This window comes from Seriola aureovittata, chromosome 13 (assembly GCF_021018895.1).
Source record: "Seriola aureovittata isolate HTS-2021-v1 ecotype China chromosome 13, ASM2101889v1, whole genome shotgun sequence".
NCBI lineage: Eukaryota > Metazoa > Chordata > Actinopteri > Carangiformes > Carangidae > Seriola > Seriola aureovittata.
Genome location: NC_079376.1, coordinates 11,001,906 through 11,015,405, shown reverse-complemented (window position 1 = coordinate 11,015,405; position 13,500 = coordinate 11,001,906). Strand labels below are relative to the sequence as shown.

The following is a 13,500-nucleotide window of genomic DNA, read 5'->3' as shown; positions in this document are numbered from 1 at the left end:
AGGCTGTGCGACGAACAGCTGTCATCTCAGAGTCACTACGATTTCGGCCTGCGAGCTCTCAAGAGCGTGCTGATTAGTGCTGGCAATGTCAAGCGTGAGCGCATCCAGAGGATCAAAAGGGAGAAACTTGAGCGAGGAGAGGTCGTTGATGAAAATGATATAGCTGAGAACCTTCCTGAACAGGAGGTATGAAAAATGACATATTGTTGGACCTGCAAATTAAGTTTCTGTGTTGTTTTTATTATTGAAGTTTTGCGCCTCTGACCATTTTTCTTTTATAATCCAGCTAGAAAATGGTTATTTCACTTACTGTGTCCTGTTTGCTTTAGATTCTGATCCAGAGTGTGTGTGAGACCATGGTTCCCAAGCTGGTGGCGGAGGACATCCCTCTGCTGTTCAGCCTGCTGTCAGATGTCTTCCCTGGAGTCCAGTACCTTCGAGGAGAGATGACTGCTCTGAGGGAGGAGTTGAAGAAGGTCTGCTCGGAGATGTACCTCACCTACGGGGATGGTGATGATGTAGGCAGCATGTGGGTGGAGAAGGTATGTAGCTAAATCAACTTAATTTATGTCAATTTAGAGCCTCTAGAAATTGTTGAATCTCCCCTATAGTTTAAGGATGAAATTCCACAATGTTCAAGTGACTTTAATTTTCTGAAACTTGGTTATTCAACCTCTCCCAGGTGCTCCAACTGTACCAGATCACACAGATCAACCACGGTCTGATGATGGTGGGACCTTCAGGTAGTGGAAAGACCATGGCATGGAGGGTGCTGCTTAAAGCCTTGGAGAGGCTGGAAGGTGTTGAGGGTGTGGCCCACATCATTGACCCCAAGGCCATCAGCAAGGATCACCTGTACGGAACCCTGGACCCCAACACTCGTGAATGGACTGATGGCTTGTTCACACATGTCCTCAGGAAGTGAGTCTGTTAACAGTTTGTTATTAAGGGTATAATTCTGCTTGGCTAGTTTTGATCTTTCAAAACAAGTTAAACAGTTATTTTCTAACTGATAACTGAACTGAAAATGCTTTTTCTTTCAATTCCAGGATCATTGACAATGTTAGAGGTGAACTGCAGAAGCGCCAGTGGATCATCTTTGATGGTGATGTTGACCCTGAGTGGGTTGAAAATCTCAACTCGGTCCTGGATGACAACAAGCTGCTCACCCTGCCCAACGGAGAGCGTCTCAGCTTACCACCAAATGTAAAAGCACAGCACTTCAAGCACAGGTTCCCTAATTTTAATCTGGTCTGGTGGGAGCATGTTTATTCATTTCTCTCTCTCTTCACAGGTGCGTGTAATGTTTGAGGTACAGGACCTGAAGTACGCCACCCTGGCCACTGTGTCTCGCTGTGGTATGGTCTGGTTCAGTGAGGATGTCCTCAGCACCGACATGATCTTCAACAACTTCCTGGCTCGCATTCGTAGCATCCCACTGGATGAGGGAGAGGATGAAGCTCAGCGCAAGAGGAAGGGTACAGAGGACGAGGAGGAGACTGCATCACCAATGCTGCAGGTAAAATGAAGAAAATACAGAAAAACACTGATAGATAGATATAAAAAACACAAGAAGCGATGTCAAACATTTCTTTACTGATATCCTGCTGTCTGTTTTACACTAGATCCAGCGTGATGTTGCAGCTATCCTGCAGCCTTACTTCACCTCCACAGGCCTGGTGATCAAGGCCATAGAGCATGCCTCCAAGATGGAGCACATCATGGACTTCACCCGCCTGCGCTGCTTAGGTTCCCTTTTCTCAATGCTGCACCAGGCCTGCCGTAATGTGGCTCTCTACAACAACAACCATCCTGACTTCCCCATGCCCATTGATCAGCTGGAGAGATACATGCAGGTAACGTTCTGTGTTCAGCTCTCAGCGAAAGAAGCATAGATCTCTCATCATGCGTACCTGACAACACCTTTGAACTATGTACGTTTTCTTACAACTGAAATTTTGTGGCATTATCTTTCTACAGAGATATCTAATCTACGCCGTGCTGTGGTCCTTCTCCGGTGACGGACGGCTGAAAATGAGGGCTGAGCTTGGAGAATACATCCGTCGCATCACCACTGTGCCCCTCCCCTCTGCTCCCAATGTCCCCATCATCGACTACGAGGTAACTATTGATTGTTCTCTGTAAGGTAAAGAAAAACAAGCATTTTCTTGTAAATGTACTCAGAGGCAAACTAAATGTATTTCCTTTACACTCAGGTGTGCATCTCAGGTGAATGGCAGTCCTGGCAGGGCAAGGTGCCACAGATTGAAGTAGAGACCCACAAGGTGGCATCCCCTGATGTCGTGGTTCCCACCCTGGACACTGTTCGCCACGAGGCTTTGCTTTACACATGGCTGGCAGAGCACAAACCACTGGTGCTGTGTGGACCTCCTGGCTCTGGAAAGACTATGACCCTGTTCAGCGCCCTCAGGGCCTTGCCTGATATGGAGGTGAGACACTGGACCAAAGAGTTGTAGGATTGATTATAAATCAATAACAGTTGTTGTAACTCGTTAACTTGTTTTATTTTTTCATGAGCATTTGAGAAATTTCAGAAATCTCTTGAAATTTTTACATACGGCTCATTGAATACAAATGAACTGGGTAAAATTCAGGTGAAATTATATTTTGTAATTGTCAACATTTTGTAAGTGCCAAATTTCCTCCTATTGTCTACCAGGTTGTGGGTCTGAACTTCTCCAGTGCCACCACCCCAGAGCTGCTGCTGAAGACCTTTGACCACTATTGTGAATACCGCCGTACCCCCAACGGTGTCGTCCTCGCTCCCGTCCAGCTGGGCAAGTGGCTGGTGTTGTTCTGTGATGAAATAAATCTGCCGGACATGGACAAATACGGCACGCAGAGAGTCATCTCTTTCATCAGACAGGTATGATGCGTTGTTGGGAGATAGTCACAACTGTCGCTGCAGGATTATTGCAAAAATAATTTCCCCAATAACTTTGCCATATATTATGATGTGTTGTCCTTGTTTGAAATGGTTCCCTTGTTTTGTTTCTTTGCAGATGGTGGAACATGGAGGTTTCTATCGCACCTCAGACCAGACTTGGGTCAAACTGGAGAGGATCCAGTTTGTTGGAGCCTGTAATCCTCCCACCGACCCTGGCAGAAAGCCTCTTACACACAGGTACAGTGATCAGACTTAACATCTCAGTAGAAAATATAATTAGAATATATAGATATTTTAAAATGACAGTGACAAATACACTATTTATGAAAAGTCCTAAAAGTGGCCATGCGGTGTTATTTCTAGGTTCCTGCGTCATGTTCCTGTGGTCTATGTGGACTATCCTGGCCCAGCCTCTCTCACCCAGATTTATGGAACCTTCAACCGTGCCATGCTGCGCCTCATCCCCTCTCTGCGTACATATGCCGATCCTCTTACTGCTGCTATGGTTGAGTTCTACACCATGTCTCAGGTAATGGCAATGACAATATCAAGTTTACTACATACTGTCACAGAAAATGCAAATAGTTTTATTGGTAACTTTTCATAGTCTGAATAATGTAATTGAAAGGAAACGTAATCATAAATTGCTTGCATATATTATGTAATCCCTTTTTCCCGCCCTCAGGAGCGGTTCACCCAGGACACCCAACCCCATTACATCTACTCTCCCAGAGAGATGACCCGCTGGGTGAGGGGTATCTTTGAGGCCCTGCGGCCACTTGAGACTCTACCTGTTGAGGGGCTCATCCGCATCTGGGCCCATGAGGCCCTCCGCCTCTTCCAGGATAGGTGAGTGTTAGTTACTGAGAGGCTGAGCTTTATCACTCAGTCTATATTTTGTTTTTTGTTTTTTTGTTTTTTTTTTACAAATGACATTGAAATGTGACCAAATGTCGTGACTATGTGGTTGGCCTTGCACTTTTCCAGGCTGGTTGGTGATGAAGAGAGAAGGTGGACAGATGAAAACATTGACATGGTCGCTCTCAAACACTTCCCCAACATTGATAAGGAGAAGGCTCTCAACAGGCCTATCCTCTACAGCAACTGGCTCTCCAAGGTAAATTAGAGCTATTTTGACTATCCTATGATTTCTGCCTTGTTAATGTTTTCTTCTAGTCATTAGCATTTTAATTTAAATTTTCACTGATTGTCTTGTATGTGGCTGCAGGACTACATCCCAGTGGAACAGGAGGAGCTGAGGGACTATGTGAAGGCCCGTCTGAAGGTCTTCTATGAAGAGGAGTTGGATGTCCCTCTGGTGCTCTTCAACGAGGTGCTGGACCATGTCCTCAGAATTGACCGGTGAGTTAAAGCCTCAGAGATTTGGTACATCAGTGCTGCTCATTGACCTCTGAGAATTTCAGAATTGGTATTTTTGTTTTGAGAGCAAGTTTTTAAAAAGGTCTCTCCTTCTCTAGAATCTTCCGTCAGCCTCAGGGCCATCTGCTGCTGATTGGTGTGAGTGGTGCAGGAAAGACCACTCTGTCTCGATTCGTAGCCTGGATGAACGGACTTAGTGTCTACCAGATCAAGGTTGGTAAAACACAAATAAAAGGTATTTGAAGTCATATGTGTTCATTCACCTGTGTGTATTCATTGACTTTTGTGTGTGTGTTTTAGGTCCACAGGAAATATACTGGAGAGGACTTTGATGAGGACCTGCGTACAGTGCTGCGCCGCTCAGGCTGCAAGAATGAGAAGATCGCCTTTATCATGGATGAGTCCAATGTGCTGGATTCTGGTTTCCTTGAGAGAATGAACACACTGCTGGCCAACGGAGAGGTAACTTGCCGGCATCGTAGTCTGTTATACAGCATCAATTGTTAGATCTTGTTAGAGCTGTCTGGATTGTCAGGTTCTTGATATGTTAATGTTATCTGTTGTTTGTAGGTCCCTGGCCTGTTCGAGGGAGATGAGTATGCCACACTGATGACTCAGTGTAAGGAGGGGGCCCAGAAAGAGGGCCTGATGCTCGACACACACGAAGAGCTGTACAAGTGGTTCACAAGCCAAGTCATCAGAAACCTCCATGTGGTCTTCACCATGAACCCCTCATCAGAGGGCCTGAAGGACAGGGCTGCGACATCTCCTGCTCTCTTCAACAGGTACAGAGACATTATAAACACTGAGAGTGAATTTATCCATTGCATAAGAGGGAAATGCAGGGAATTATGTAGTTTCTGTTGTTTAATGAAAACCCTCCTCCTCTCTGCCAGGTGTGTGCTGAACTGGTTTGGAGACTGGTCCACAGAGGCCCTTTACCAGGTGGGTAAGGAGTTCACCAGCAAGATGGATCTGGAGAAACCAAACTACAAGGTGCCAGACTACATGCCCATCGTCTATGACAAACTGCCCCAGCCACCGTCTCATCGCGAGGCTATCGTCAATGGCTGTGTGTTTGTACACCAGACACTTCACCAGGTGAGGATGCATATTTGGAAGCACTGTTAAATAAAATGTATACTTTTAACATTTGCTAATACATACTTCATATGTGTACTTAATGCATGATATCAATTCTTTACAGGCCAACAACCGTTTGGCCAAGCGAGGTGGTCATACCATGGCTATCACTCCTCGCCACTACCTGGACTTTATTAACCAGTATGCCAACCTGTTCAATGAGAAACGCAGCGAGTTAGAGGAGCAGCAGATGCACCTCAACGTTGGTCTCCGCAAGATCAAGGAGACTGTGGATCAGGTAAAATCATTTTGTATTGTATTGTATTATTTCATTTAATGTTTAATTTTTCATACATTTAGTGCCAAGTTATTCTATATATTTTCCCAACGCTGTGAAGAGTCATTTTGTTAGCGCTTGCTCTACAATTCCCTAATTGTACTTACGCCTCCTCATCAAGGTGGAGGAGCTTCGTCGTGACCTGAGAATCAAGAGCCAGGAGCTGGAGACAAAGAATGCTGCTGCCAACGACAAGCTGAAGAAGATGGTCAAAGATCAGCAGGAGGCTGAGAAGAAAAAGGTACACAAAAATAATTTGTTTTCTCCTGAGAAAAGAATTAAGGATTTTAACATTATCCCTTTAGTTTTGTATTGCAAAGACTTAGATTTATTAACTCATATATTGTTACTGTTGTGATTCCAGGTGATGAGCCAGGAGATCCAGGAATCTGTATACAAGCAACAGGAGAAGATCAAGGACAAACAGCTGAGTGTCAAAGAAGACTTGGACCAGGTGGAGCCTGCTGTTATTGAGGCTCAGAATGGTACAGTGGCTTGTTTACTCGCATCTGTCTTAATAGTGCATTTCATTTATTTCTTGTCATGTAAGGATGGTTTGTTATACACTTTGCCTAACAATATAACTATATAATTGTATTCTATAGCACTGTTAAGGTAGAAGATTATTTTCCCGGCTGTTTTTGTCCAATAGATTTATTAATCCTTCTATCTTCCTTTCTTCAGTAGTTTTTCCCTTTTTTATTACAATGTTATCTCTTACTCAAGTCTTTTCCAAGGGATTTTTGTTAACAACTTGATCTCTGCTTACATCCTCCCATCACTGCCTCTTCCTTTTCATAATCACCATCCTTGTTCACCTGATGTTAATAGCTGTTAAGTCCATTAAGAAGCAGCACCTGGTGGAGGTGCGTTCCATGGCCAATCCACCTGCAGCTGTGAAGCTGGCTCTGGAGTCCATTTGCTTGCTCCTGGGAGAGAGCACGACTGACTGGAAGCAGATCCGATCCATCATCATGAGGGAGAACTTCATCCCCACCATTGTTAACTTCTCTGCGGAGGAGATCAGGTGAAATAAAAGAGAATGCATTGTGCAATTGTTCACTAAAGAGCTCCCTCTCCCTCTTTGTCTCTGTCTTTCCCCCTGCGTCTGTTTCAAATTCCTCCCCTCTTCTTGCCCTAAATGCTCCCCTTCTCCCCTTCCTCTTACTACTTCTTTCTTTCAAACACATTCCTCCTTCCACCTAACTAGCGGTGAGTTCTATTAAGAGGCAGCACCTAGTAGAAGTGCGGGCTATGACCAATCCCCCAGCTGCAGTCAAACTGGCCCTGGAGTCTATGTGCCTTATGCTGGGCGAGGAGACCAATGACTGGAAAAAAATCAGACAAGTTATTATCAGGGACAATTTCATCAGCAGCATAGTCAACTTTTCCTCTGAGGAAATGAGGTACCAGTGTCAAAATATGTGTTTAGTGTTTATCTAATGGAAGATCAAATGGTACTCAATCAATATATTAATCAAACGGCACCTGTGATTATTACTTGATTTTAGGTTCCTGGAACGCAGTCACATTGGTTGATTTTTATTGAATCAGAATTGATGGTAACTTGTTGTTGACTTATTGAAATCGATCCTGGCTAGAGGTCCTTTTCATGATTTTGCATTCCTCACAGTAAAGATGGTAGAAATTGCACTCCTTCCCCAAGCCAAACAAAATTTAAATCATCCTGTGCATTACTCTATAAAGTCATATTTAATTTCTGGTGATTTATGATCATTTTCCCACACTGCACATAGAATTATTTAACTAACTTCTTGGACTGTTTCTACTTTATCCAGTGACTCCATCCGTGAGAAGATGAAGAAGAACTATCTCTCCAACCCAAGCTACAACTACGACCAAGTCAACAGGGCCTCTCTGGCCTGTGGGCCTATGGTGAAATGGGCAATTGCCCAGGTAAGAAACCCCAAACAATATAAAAATGAAAATGAAGATGAAACATGGGTAAAAAGAGTACCCCAATTAATGTAACCATGTTCTTCCACAAACCTAGCTCAATTATGCTGACATGCTGAAGCGTGTGGAGCCTCTGCGTAACGAACTGCAGAAGCTTGAGGATGATGCCACAGACAACAAGACAAAGGCAGAAGAGGTGGAGCAGATGATCAGAGACCTGGAGGCTAGCATCGCTCGTTACAAGGAGGAGTATGCCGTCCTCATCTCAGAGGCCCAGGCCATTAAGGCCGACCTGGCTGCAGTCGAGGCAAAGGTAACTGGTCCTCAAATAAATGTTTTGCTCCCTCTTTATCGTTTTTTTTTTTTTCCCACTTTAAACTGAAGTGTCTTGCAGCATATTCCTGAACTCTTGGTTTTCCTCTTAGGTGAACCGCAGCACAGCCCTACTGAAGAGTTTGTCAGCTGAAAGGGAACGTTGGGAGAAGACCAGTGAGACCTTCAAGAACCAGATGTCCACCATTGCTGGTGACTGTTTGCTCTCTGCAGCATTCATTACCTATGCTGGCTACTTCGAACAACAGATGAGACAGAACCTGTTCACTACCTGGTCTCACCACCTGCAGCAGGCCAACATTCAGGTACTTGAAGCTGTGATACACATGGCAGAAGTCACTTTTGATCATCATGGTTAATAAGCTTGTTAACACAAGACATTGAAAGGTCATCGAAGTACACCTATTTGTTGATTGCTCAGGAAGCACAAAGGCTGTTATAATCATAAGAAGATGTGCCAAAGTTTAGTTTATAGCCATATTATAATGTGACCAACCACAGATTTTGAGCACTTTACAACCTGCCACATAAACTACCATTGCACCACCACATATTTTCCATTTCCTGTGATCTAATGTCAGGTTCATTACTCAATTTGGCCTAAATTTCTCCCTCAGTTCCGTACGGATATTGCCAGAACTGAGTATCTGTCCAATGCTGACGAGAGGCTGCGCTGGCAAGCCAACTCCCTCCCAGCTGATGACCTCTGTACTGAGAATGCCATCATGCTCAACAGGTTCAACAGGTCAGTATCTGTCTTTTCTGGCATTGCAAATGTTTTTAGTTTTTATAACTTAGATATAAGATACTAAGCACTAATTGATTTATTCTATACCATTGCACTTTCTAGGTACCCGCTCATCATTGATCCATCCGGCCAAGCCACAGAGTTCATAATGAATGAGTACAAAGACCGCAAGATCACCAGAACCAGTTTCCTGGATGATGCCTTCAGAAAGAACCTGGAGAGTGCTTTGCGTTTCGGTAACCCGCTGCTGGTCCAGGTAAGAGCACTTGCTTATCACTGCCGTCATTTATTGTGCACTTGCTATGTGATCACTTTCCACTGCCCTTGGAGTTATCATGGATTTGTTTATTTACCTTATTTATTTATTTTTTGCCTTTAAGGATGTAGAGAGTTACGACCCCATCCTAAACCCAGTGCTGAACAGAGAGGTCCGCAGGACTGGAGGACGTGTCCTCATCACCCTTGGAGACCAAGACATCGATCTGTCACCTTCATTTGTCATCTTCCTCTCCACACGAGACCCAACGGTGAGTAGATTATCTTTCAGGTGTTTAAGTAATTTTAATAGCTATATATCTGAGTCTAGTCTCAGGCTGGAATACAGCATTTCCTTCTTTAAAATGATTACACAAAGTTAACTTTTTATATGGTGCCTCTTGTGTTTACAGGTCGAGTTCCCACCAGACTTGTGTTCTCGTGTGACATTTGTCAACTTCACTGTGACGCGCAGCAGCCTGCAGAGCCAGTGTCTCAACGAGGTCCTAAAGGCTGAGAGGCCTGATGTGGATGAGAAACGCTCTGACCTCCTCAAACTGCAAGGTGAGACACAAAGTGACAGATGCACTAACTCACTGACAGGGCACAGCTGGGGATGAACACTGACAGAGATACAAGATAATTCAGACTCAAGTCTCGGAGGTAAAAGAGTTTAGTGAAATGAGAAATCCCATCAATGACTCTCCCCCTCTCTCTTTTAGGTGAGTTCCAGCTGCGTCTGCGTCAGCTGGAAAAATCCCTGCTGCAGGCCCTCAATGAGGTCAAGGGCCGTATCCTTGATGACGACACCATCATCACCACACTGGAGAACTTGAAGAAGGAGGCAGCCGAGGTCACAAGAAAGGTGGAAGAGACGGATATCGTCATGGCTGAGGTGGAAGCTGTGTCACAGCAGTACCTGTCTCTGTCTTCTGCCTGCAGCAGCATCTACTTTACCATGGAGGCTCTCAACCAGGTCTGGATACATCTTACTTGTTCATTCACTCAATCCGCTTAAAGCTCTCACTATGTATCCGTAACATTGATGGATTTTTTTTTTGTTAATCTTGTTCCAGATGCACTTCCTGTACCAGTACTCACTTCACTTTTTCCTGGACACCTACCACACTGTGCTGTATGAGAACGCCAACCTCAAGAACATAAGTGATCATTCACAGAGACTCGCTGTCATCACCAAGGACCTTTTCCAGGTTTGAACACATTTTGAAAACAAGAGGCTTATTATCTTTGGTGGTATGAACAAAACAGATATAACATGTTTATTTTCTTGACTGTAGGTGGCATTCAACCGAGTAGCTAAAGGTATGCTGCACCAGGACCACATTACCTTTTCCATGCTGCTGGCTAAGATTAGTCTGAAGGGCATGACCAGGTAAGATGCCGATATTAAACCAAAACTACTGCAAAATCTATTATCTAGTTCAAGCTGTAGTTCTACATAAAACAGTGTTTCCAGTTAGCATCAACCTGTACAACCATTTGAACCATTTTGAATCTTTCTCTTTCCAGTGAGCCCTCATATGATGCGGAGTTCCAGCACTTCCTGCGTGGTAAAGAGATTGTTCTGAAGGGCATGTCACTGCCCAAGGTGAAAGGTCTGACCACTGAACAGAGTGAGGCCATGGTCCGTCTCAGCTGCCTGCCAGCATTCAAAGACCTGGTGGCCAAAGTTGAAGCTGATGAGGTGAGTACCTTTAGTTTATTAACAGGTACTGTCAGATTCTTAGTGTACTCAGATTCTGTAAGTGCTAACAGGCCGAATATGAACTGTATCAGTGATCATTATCGCTTTGTTTTGTTGCTTCAGCAATTCTTCATGTGGATTGAGAGCAACACTCCAGATCTGGCTGTTCCTTACCTGTGGTCAGAGGAGAAGCAGTCCAGTGAGTGTATATATACTCATCATATTTTGAAAATGATGCAGGAGGCAAGTGTGAAATGTAATACTTTAATGAATATATATATTACTAACCAACATTCTTCATCACTTCCTGCTCAGCTCCTATTGGCCAGGCAGTGCATCAGCTGTTGCTGATTCAGGCCTTCCGCCCCGACCGTCTGTTGGCCATGTCGCACATTTTCGTCTCAAAGGTGCTGGGAGAGAGCTTCATGAACATTGTCGAGCAGCCTCTTGACCTGGCTAATATCGTGGACAGTGAGGTAGTGTCAAATATTTCTTGGATAATTTTCACTCAAGAGGCCTTTGCTTTTGCCAGGCCGTTGAGGCTGTTGAATGTGTTGCTGACATATTACTCCTTGTGTTTGTAGGTGAAGCCCAGCACCCCAGTGTTGATGTGCTCTGTACCAGGTTATGATGCCAGCGGGCTGGTCAGAGATCTGGCTGCTGAGGAGAACAAACAAATCACTTCAATCTCTATTGGTAAGGAAGGAATCATCTCATAACTCTTGACTTTTGTTTTTTGTTGTTACCCAAGTCAAAGGCTTTAGTCAGGATGTTGTAACGCCGTGTGTTCTTCCACTGTCCACAGGTTCAGCTGAGGGCTTCAATAAGGCTGACAGAGATATCAACACTGCTGTCAAGTCTGGCAGGTAAGTAATGTTGTTTATGTGTATTTGTGAGAATGAAGACTTTATGTTGTTGTACTTTATCCGGACTGTTTTCATCCTGCAGGTGGGTGATGTTGGAGAACGTCCACCTGGCCCCTGGGTGGCTGATGCAGCTGGAGAAGAAGCTCCACTCCATGCAGCCTCACGCCAGCTTCAGGCTTTTCCTGACAATGGAGATCAACCCCAAGGTAAACAACATCACTTATAAAAAATGTTTCAAAAACTTAATAATCTTGAAATTGAAGAGTTCAGTGACAGCACAGCTATGAAATAATTCTCATCTCTAGTTCCCAAAGTTCCTGTTCTTTTACCCTTGTAAAAGTCTCAGTACTGTGCTTTCCTGCCAGGTACCAGTGAATCTGCTTCGTGCCGGTCGAATCTTTGTGTTTGAGCCTCCTCCTGGTGTCAAGGCCAACATGCTCAGGACCTTCAGCAGCATCCCTGTGGCTCGCATGTGCAAGGTGACTTGAGATCAGGTTCACCAACATACACTTAAGAAGATGAATCATTAACCATCTGTATGCTTACTCAACGTTTACATCTACTATCTACTTACTTTCTACAGGCTCCCAACGAGCGTGCTCGTCTCTACTTCCTGCTCGCTTGGTTCCATGCAGTTATTCAGGAGCGTCTGCGCTATGCACCGCTGGGATGGTCCAAGAAATACGAGTTTGGAGAGTCTGACCTCCGCTCTGCCTGTGACACCGTTGACACCTGGCTGGATGACACTGCTAAGGTTGTAGAATATTGAAGAAGTAATATACACTGCTTTTAATGTGTCAGAATAAGAATTAATAATTTATACAGTTCTCACTACCAGATCTACTAAATTTATCAGATAGATTACTGAAGTATTAGTTTTGACTATGTATTAAAAATATGACAACCTTGTCACACTTTGCTTCTCTGCACACAACCACACAGGGTCGTCAAAACATTGCACCAGACAAGATCCCCTGGGCAGCTCTGAAAACCCTGATGGCCCAGTCCATCTATGGCGGCCGCATCGACAATGAGTTTGATCAGCGTCTGCTCATCACCTTCCTGGATCGCATCTTCACCAAAGGAAGCTTCGACAGCGAGTTCAAACTGGCCCTCAAGGTTGACGGACACAAGGACATCAAGATGCCTGACGGCATTCGGTCAGTGGTGGCAGGTTTTTACAATTATAACCATTCCTACGGTGTTGAATACTGAAAGACACTGCTCCTGATGACCTCAACCAGTAAAGTATGCTCGTAATTTGCATTTGTTACAGGCGTGAGGAGTTCATGCACTGGGTAGAGATGCTTCCCGACACTCAAACTCCATCTTGGCTCGGGTTGCCTAGCAATGCTGAGAAGGTCCTGCTCACCACTCAGGGTATGCTGCAACCGGTCGTCTTCATCATCTGTACTCTGTTGTGTTTTGTCACAGCAACGGGAACACAGCACATCCTGATTCTTCTGTCTCATTCTGTCTGTTCAGATGTCATGTATTCACAGGACCAATCATTAACCATCTCTCTCTCTATTCTAGTGTCTTAACTCTTACTTTGACAGGGTGTCCCAGTGCAGTGGAGTGGTCGAGAGCTCATATTTTTGCACCTGCTTTGGGCAGAATACTGTGTGTGGTGGCAAAAAATGTGTTAAGGATACGCCTGCTAATCTCTCATCTTCTCATCAGTTCACTTTAGCACTTAGTTTTCTATGGTTTCAGAAGTAGCCCCTAGTTTTAGTCTCAGTAGTAATAGCCTAGCTGTGGTTCATAGCCATCGTACTTTAAAAGGTGCTCTGCCTAAAGGATGGGTGTGTGTCACCTCACCCTCCAGCAGCTGTATTTCACAGCCATCATGTCGCTTTGCTGAGATATTATCCCCACCCTGCCCTCAGATCAGGATTCAAAACAACCACACAGCTCCCCGATCCTTTTTGCTCCCCATGATATCCCTCCCTGTTTTGTCAGATTGCT

At 44.5% G+C, this 13,500-nt stretch overlaps 1 protein-coding gene across 2 annotated transcripts in view; it reads left to right on the top strand.

Moving 5' to 3' along the window:
- Positions 1-13,500, top strand: part of dync1h1 (dynein, cytoplasmic 1, heavy chain 1) — a 28,024-nt gene that overhangs the window by 11,801 nt on the left and 2,723 nt on the right. The window contains exons 31-72 of one of the 2 annotated variants that reach the window (XM_056394211.1): positions 3-186; positions 330-542; positions 683-921; positions 1,050-1,206; positions 1,295-1,519; positions 1,626-1,856; positions 1,981-2,121; positions 2,217-2,450; positions 2,681-2,887; positions 3,024-3,145; positions 3,272-3,437; positions 3,594-3,757; positions 3,896-4,025; positions 4,137-4,270; positions 4,387-4,501; positions 4,589-4,750; positions 4,859-5,073; positions 5,185-5,389; positions 5,496-5,669; positions 5,830-5,949; positions 6,073-6,193; positions 6,919-7,114; positions 7,508-7,625; positions 7,723-7,938; positions 8,051-8,263; positions 8,576-8,703; positions 8,809-8,962; positions 9,087-9,233; positions 9,375-9,525; positions 9,684-9,937; positions 10,038-10,172; positions 10,260-10,354; positions 10,492-10,666; positions 10,790-10,865; positions 10,982-11,142; positions 11,251-11,362; positions 11,472-11,532; positions 11,615-11,738; positions 11,898-12,011; positions 12,116-12,286; positions 12,475-12,692; positions 12,809-12,912. In XM_056394211.1, the coding sequence (XP_056250186.1) occupies positions 3-186; positions 330-542; positions 683-921; positions 1,050-1,206; positions 1,295-1,519; positions 1,626-1,856; positions 1,981-2,121; positions 2,217-2,450; positions 2,681-2,887; positions 3,024-3,145; positions 3,272-3,437; positions 3,594-3,757; positions 3,896-4,025; positions 4,137-4,270; positions 4,387-4,501; positions 4,589-4,750; positions 4,859-5,073; positions 5,185-5,389; positions 5,496-5,669; positions 5,830-5,949; positions 6,073-6,193; positions 6,919-7,114; positions 7,508-7,625; positions 7,723-7,938; positions 8,051-8,263; positions 8,576-8,703; positions 8,809-8,962; positions 9,087-9,233; positions 9,375-9,525; positions 9,684-9,937; positions 10,038-10,172; positions 10,260-10,354; positions 10,492-10,666; positions 10,790-10,865; positions 10,982-11,142; positions 11,251-11,362; positions 11,472-11,532; positions 11,615-11,738; positions 11,898-12,011; positions 12,116-12,286; positions 12,475-12,692; positions 12,809-12,912 (6,782 nt within the window). Of the gene's footprint in view, positions 1-2; positions 187-329; positions 543-682; positions 922-1,049; positions 1,207-1,294; positions 1,520-1,625; positions 1,857-1,980; positions 2,122-2,216; positions 2,451-2,680; positions 2,888-3,023; positions 3,146-3,271; positions 3,438-3,593; positions 3,758-3,895; positions 4,026-4,136; positions 4,271-4,386; positions 4,502-4,588; positions 4,751-4,858; positions 5,074-5,184; positions 5,390-5,495; positions 5,670-5,829; positions 5,950-6,072; positions 6,194-6,539; positions 6,736-6,918; positions 7,115-7,507; positions 7,626-7,722; positions 7,939-8,050; positions 8,264-8,575; positions 8,704-8,808; positions 8,963-9,086; positions 9,234-9,374; positions 9,526-9,683; positions 9,938-10,037; positions 10,173-10,259; positions 10,355-10,491; positions 10,667-10,789; positions 10,866-10,981; positions 11,143-11,250; positions 11,363-11,471; positions 11,533-11,614; positions 11,739-11,897; positions 12,012-12,115; positions 12,287-12,474; positions 12,693-12,808; positions 12,913-13,500 lie in introns of both variants that reach the window. The other variant, XM_056394210.1, reaches the window with a different exon arrangement.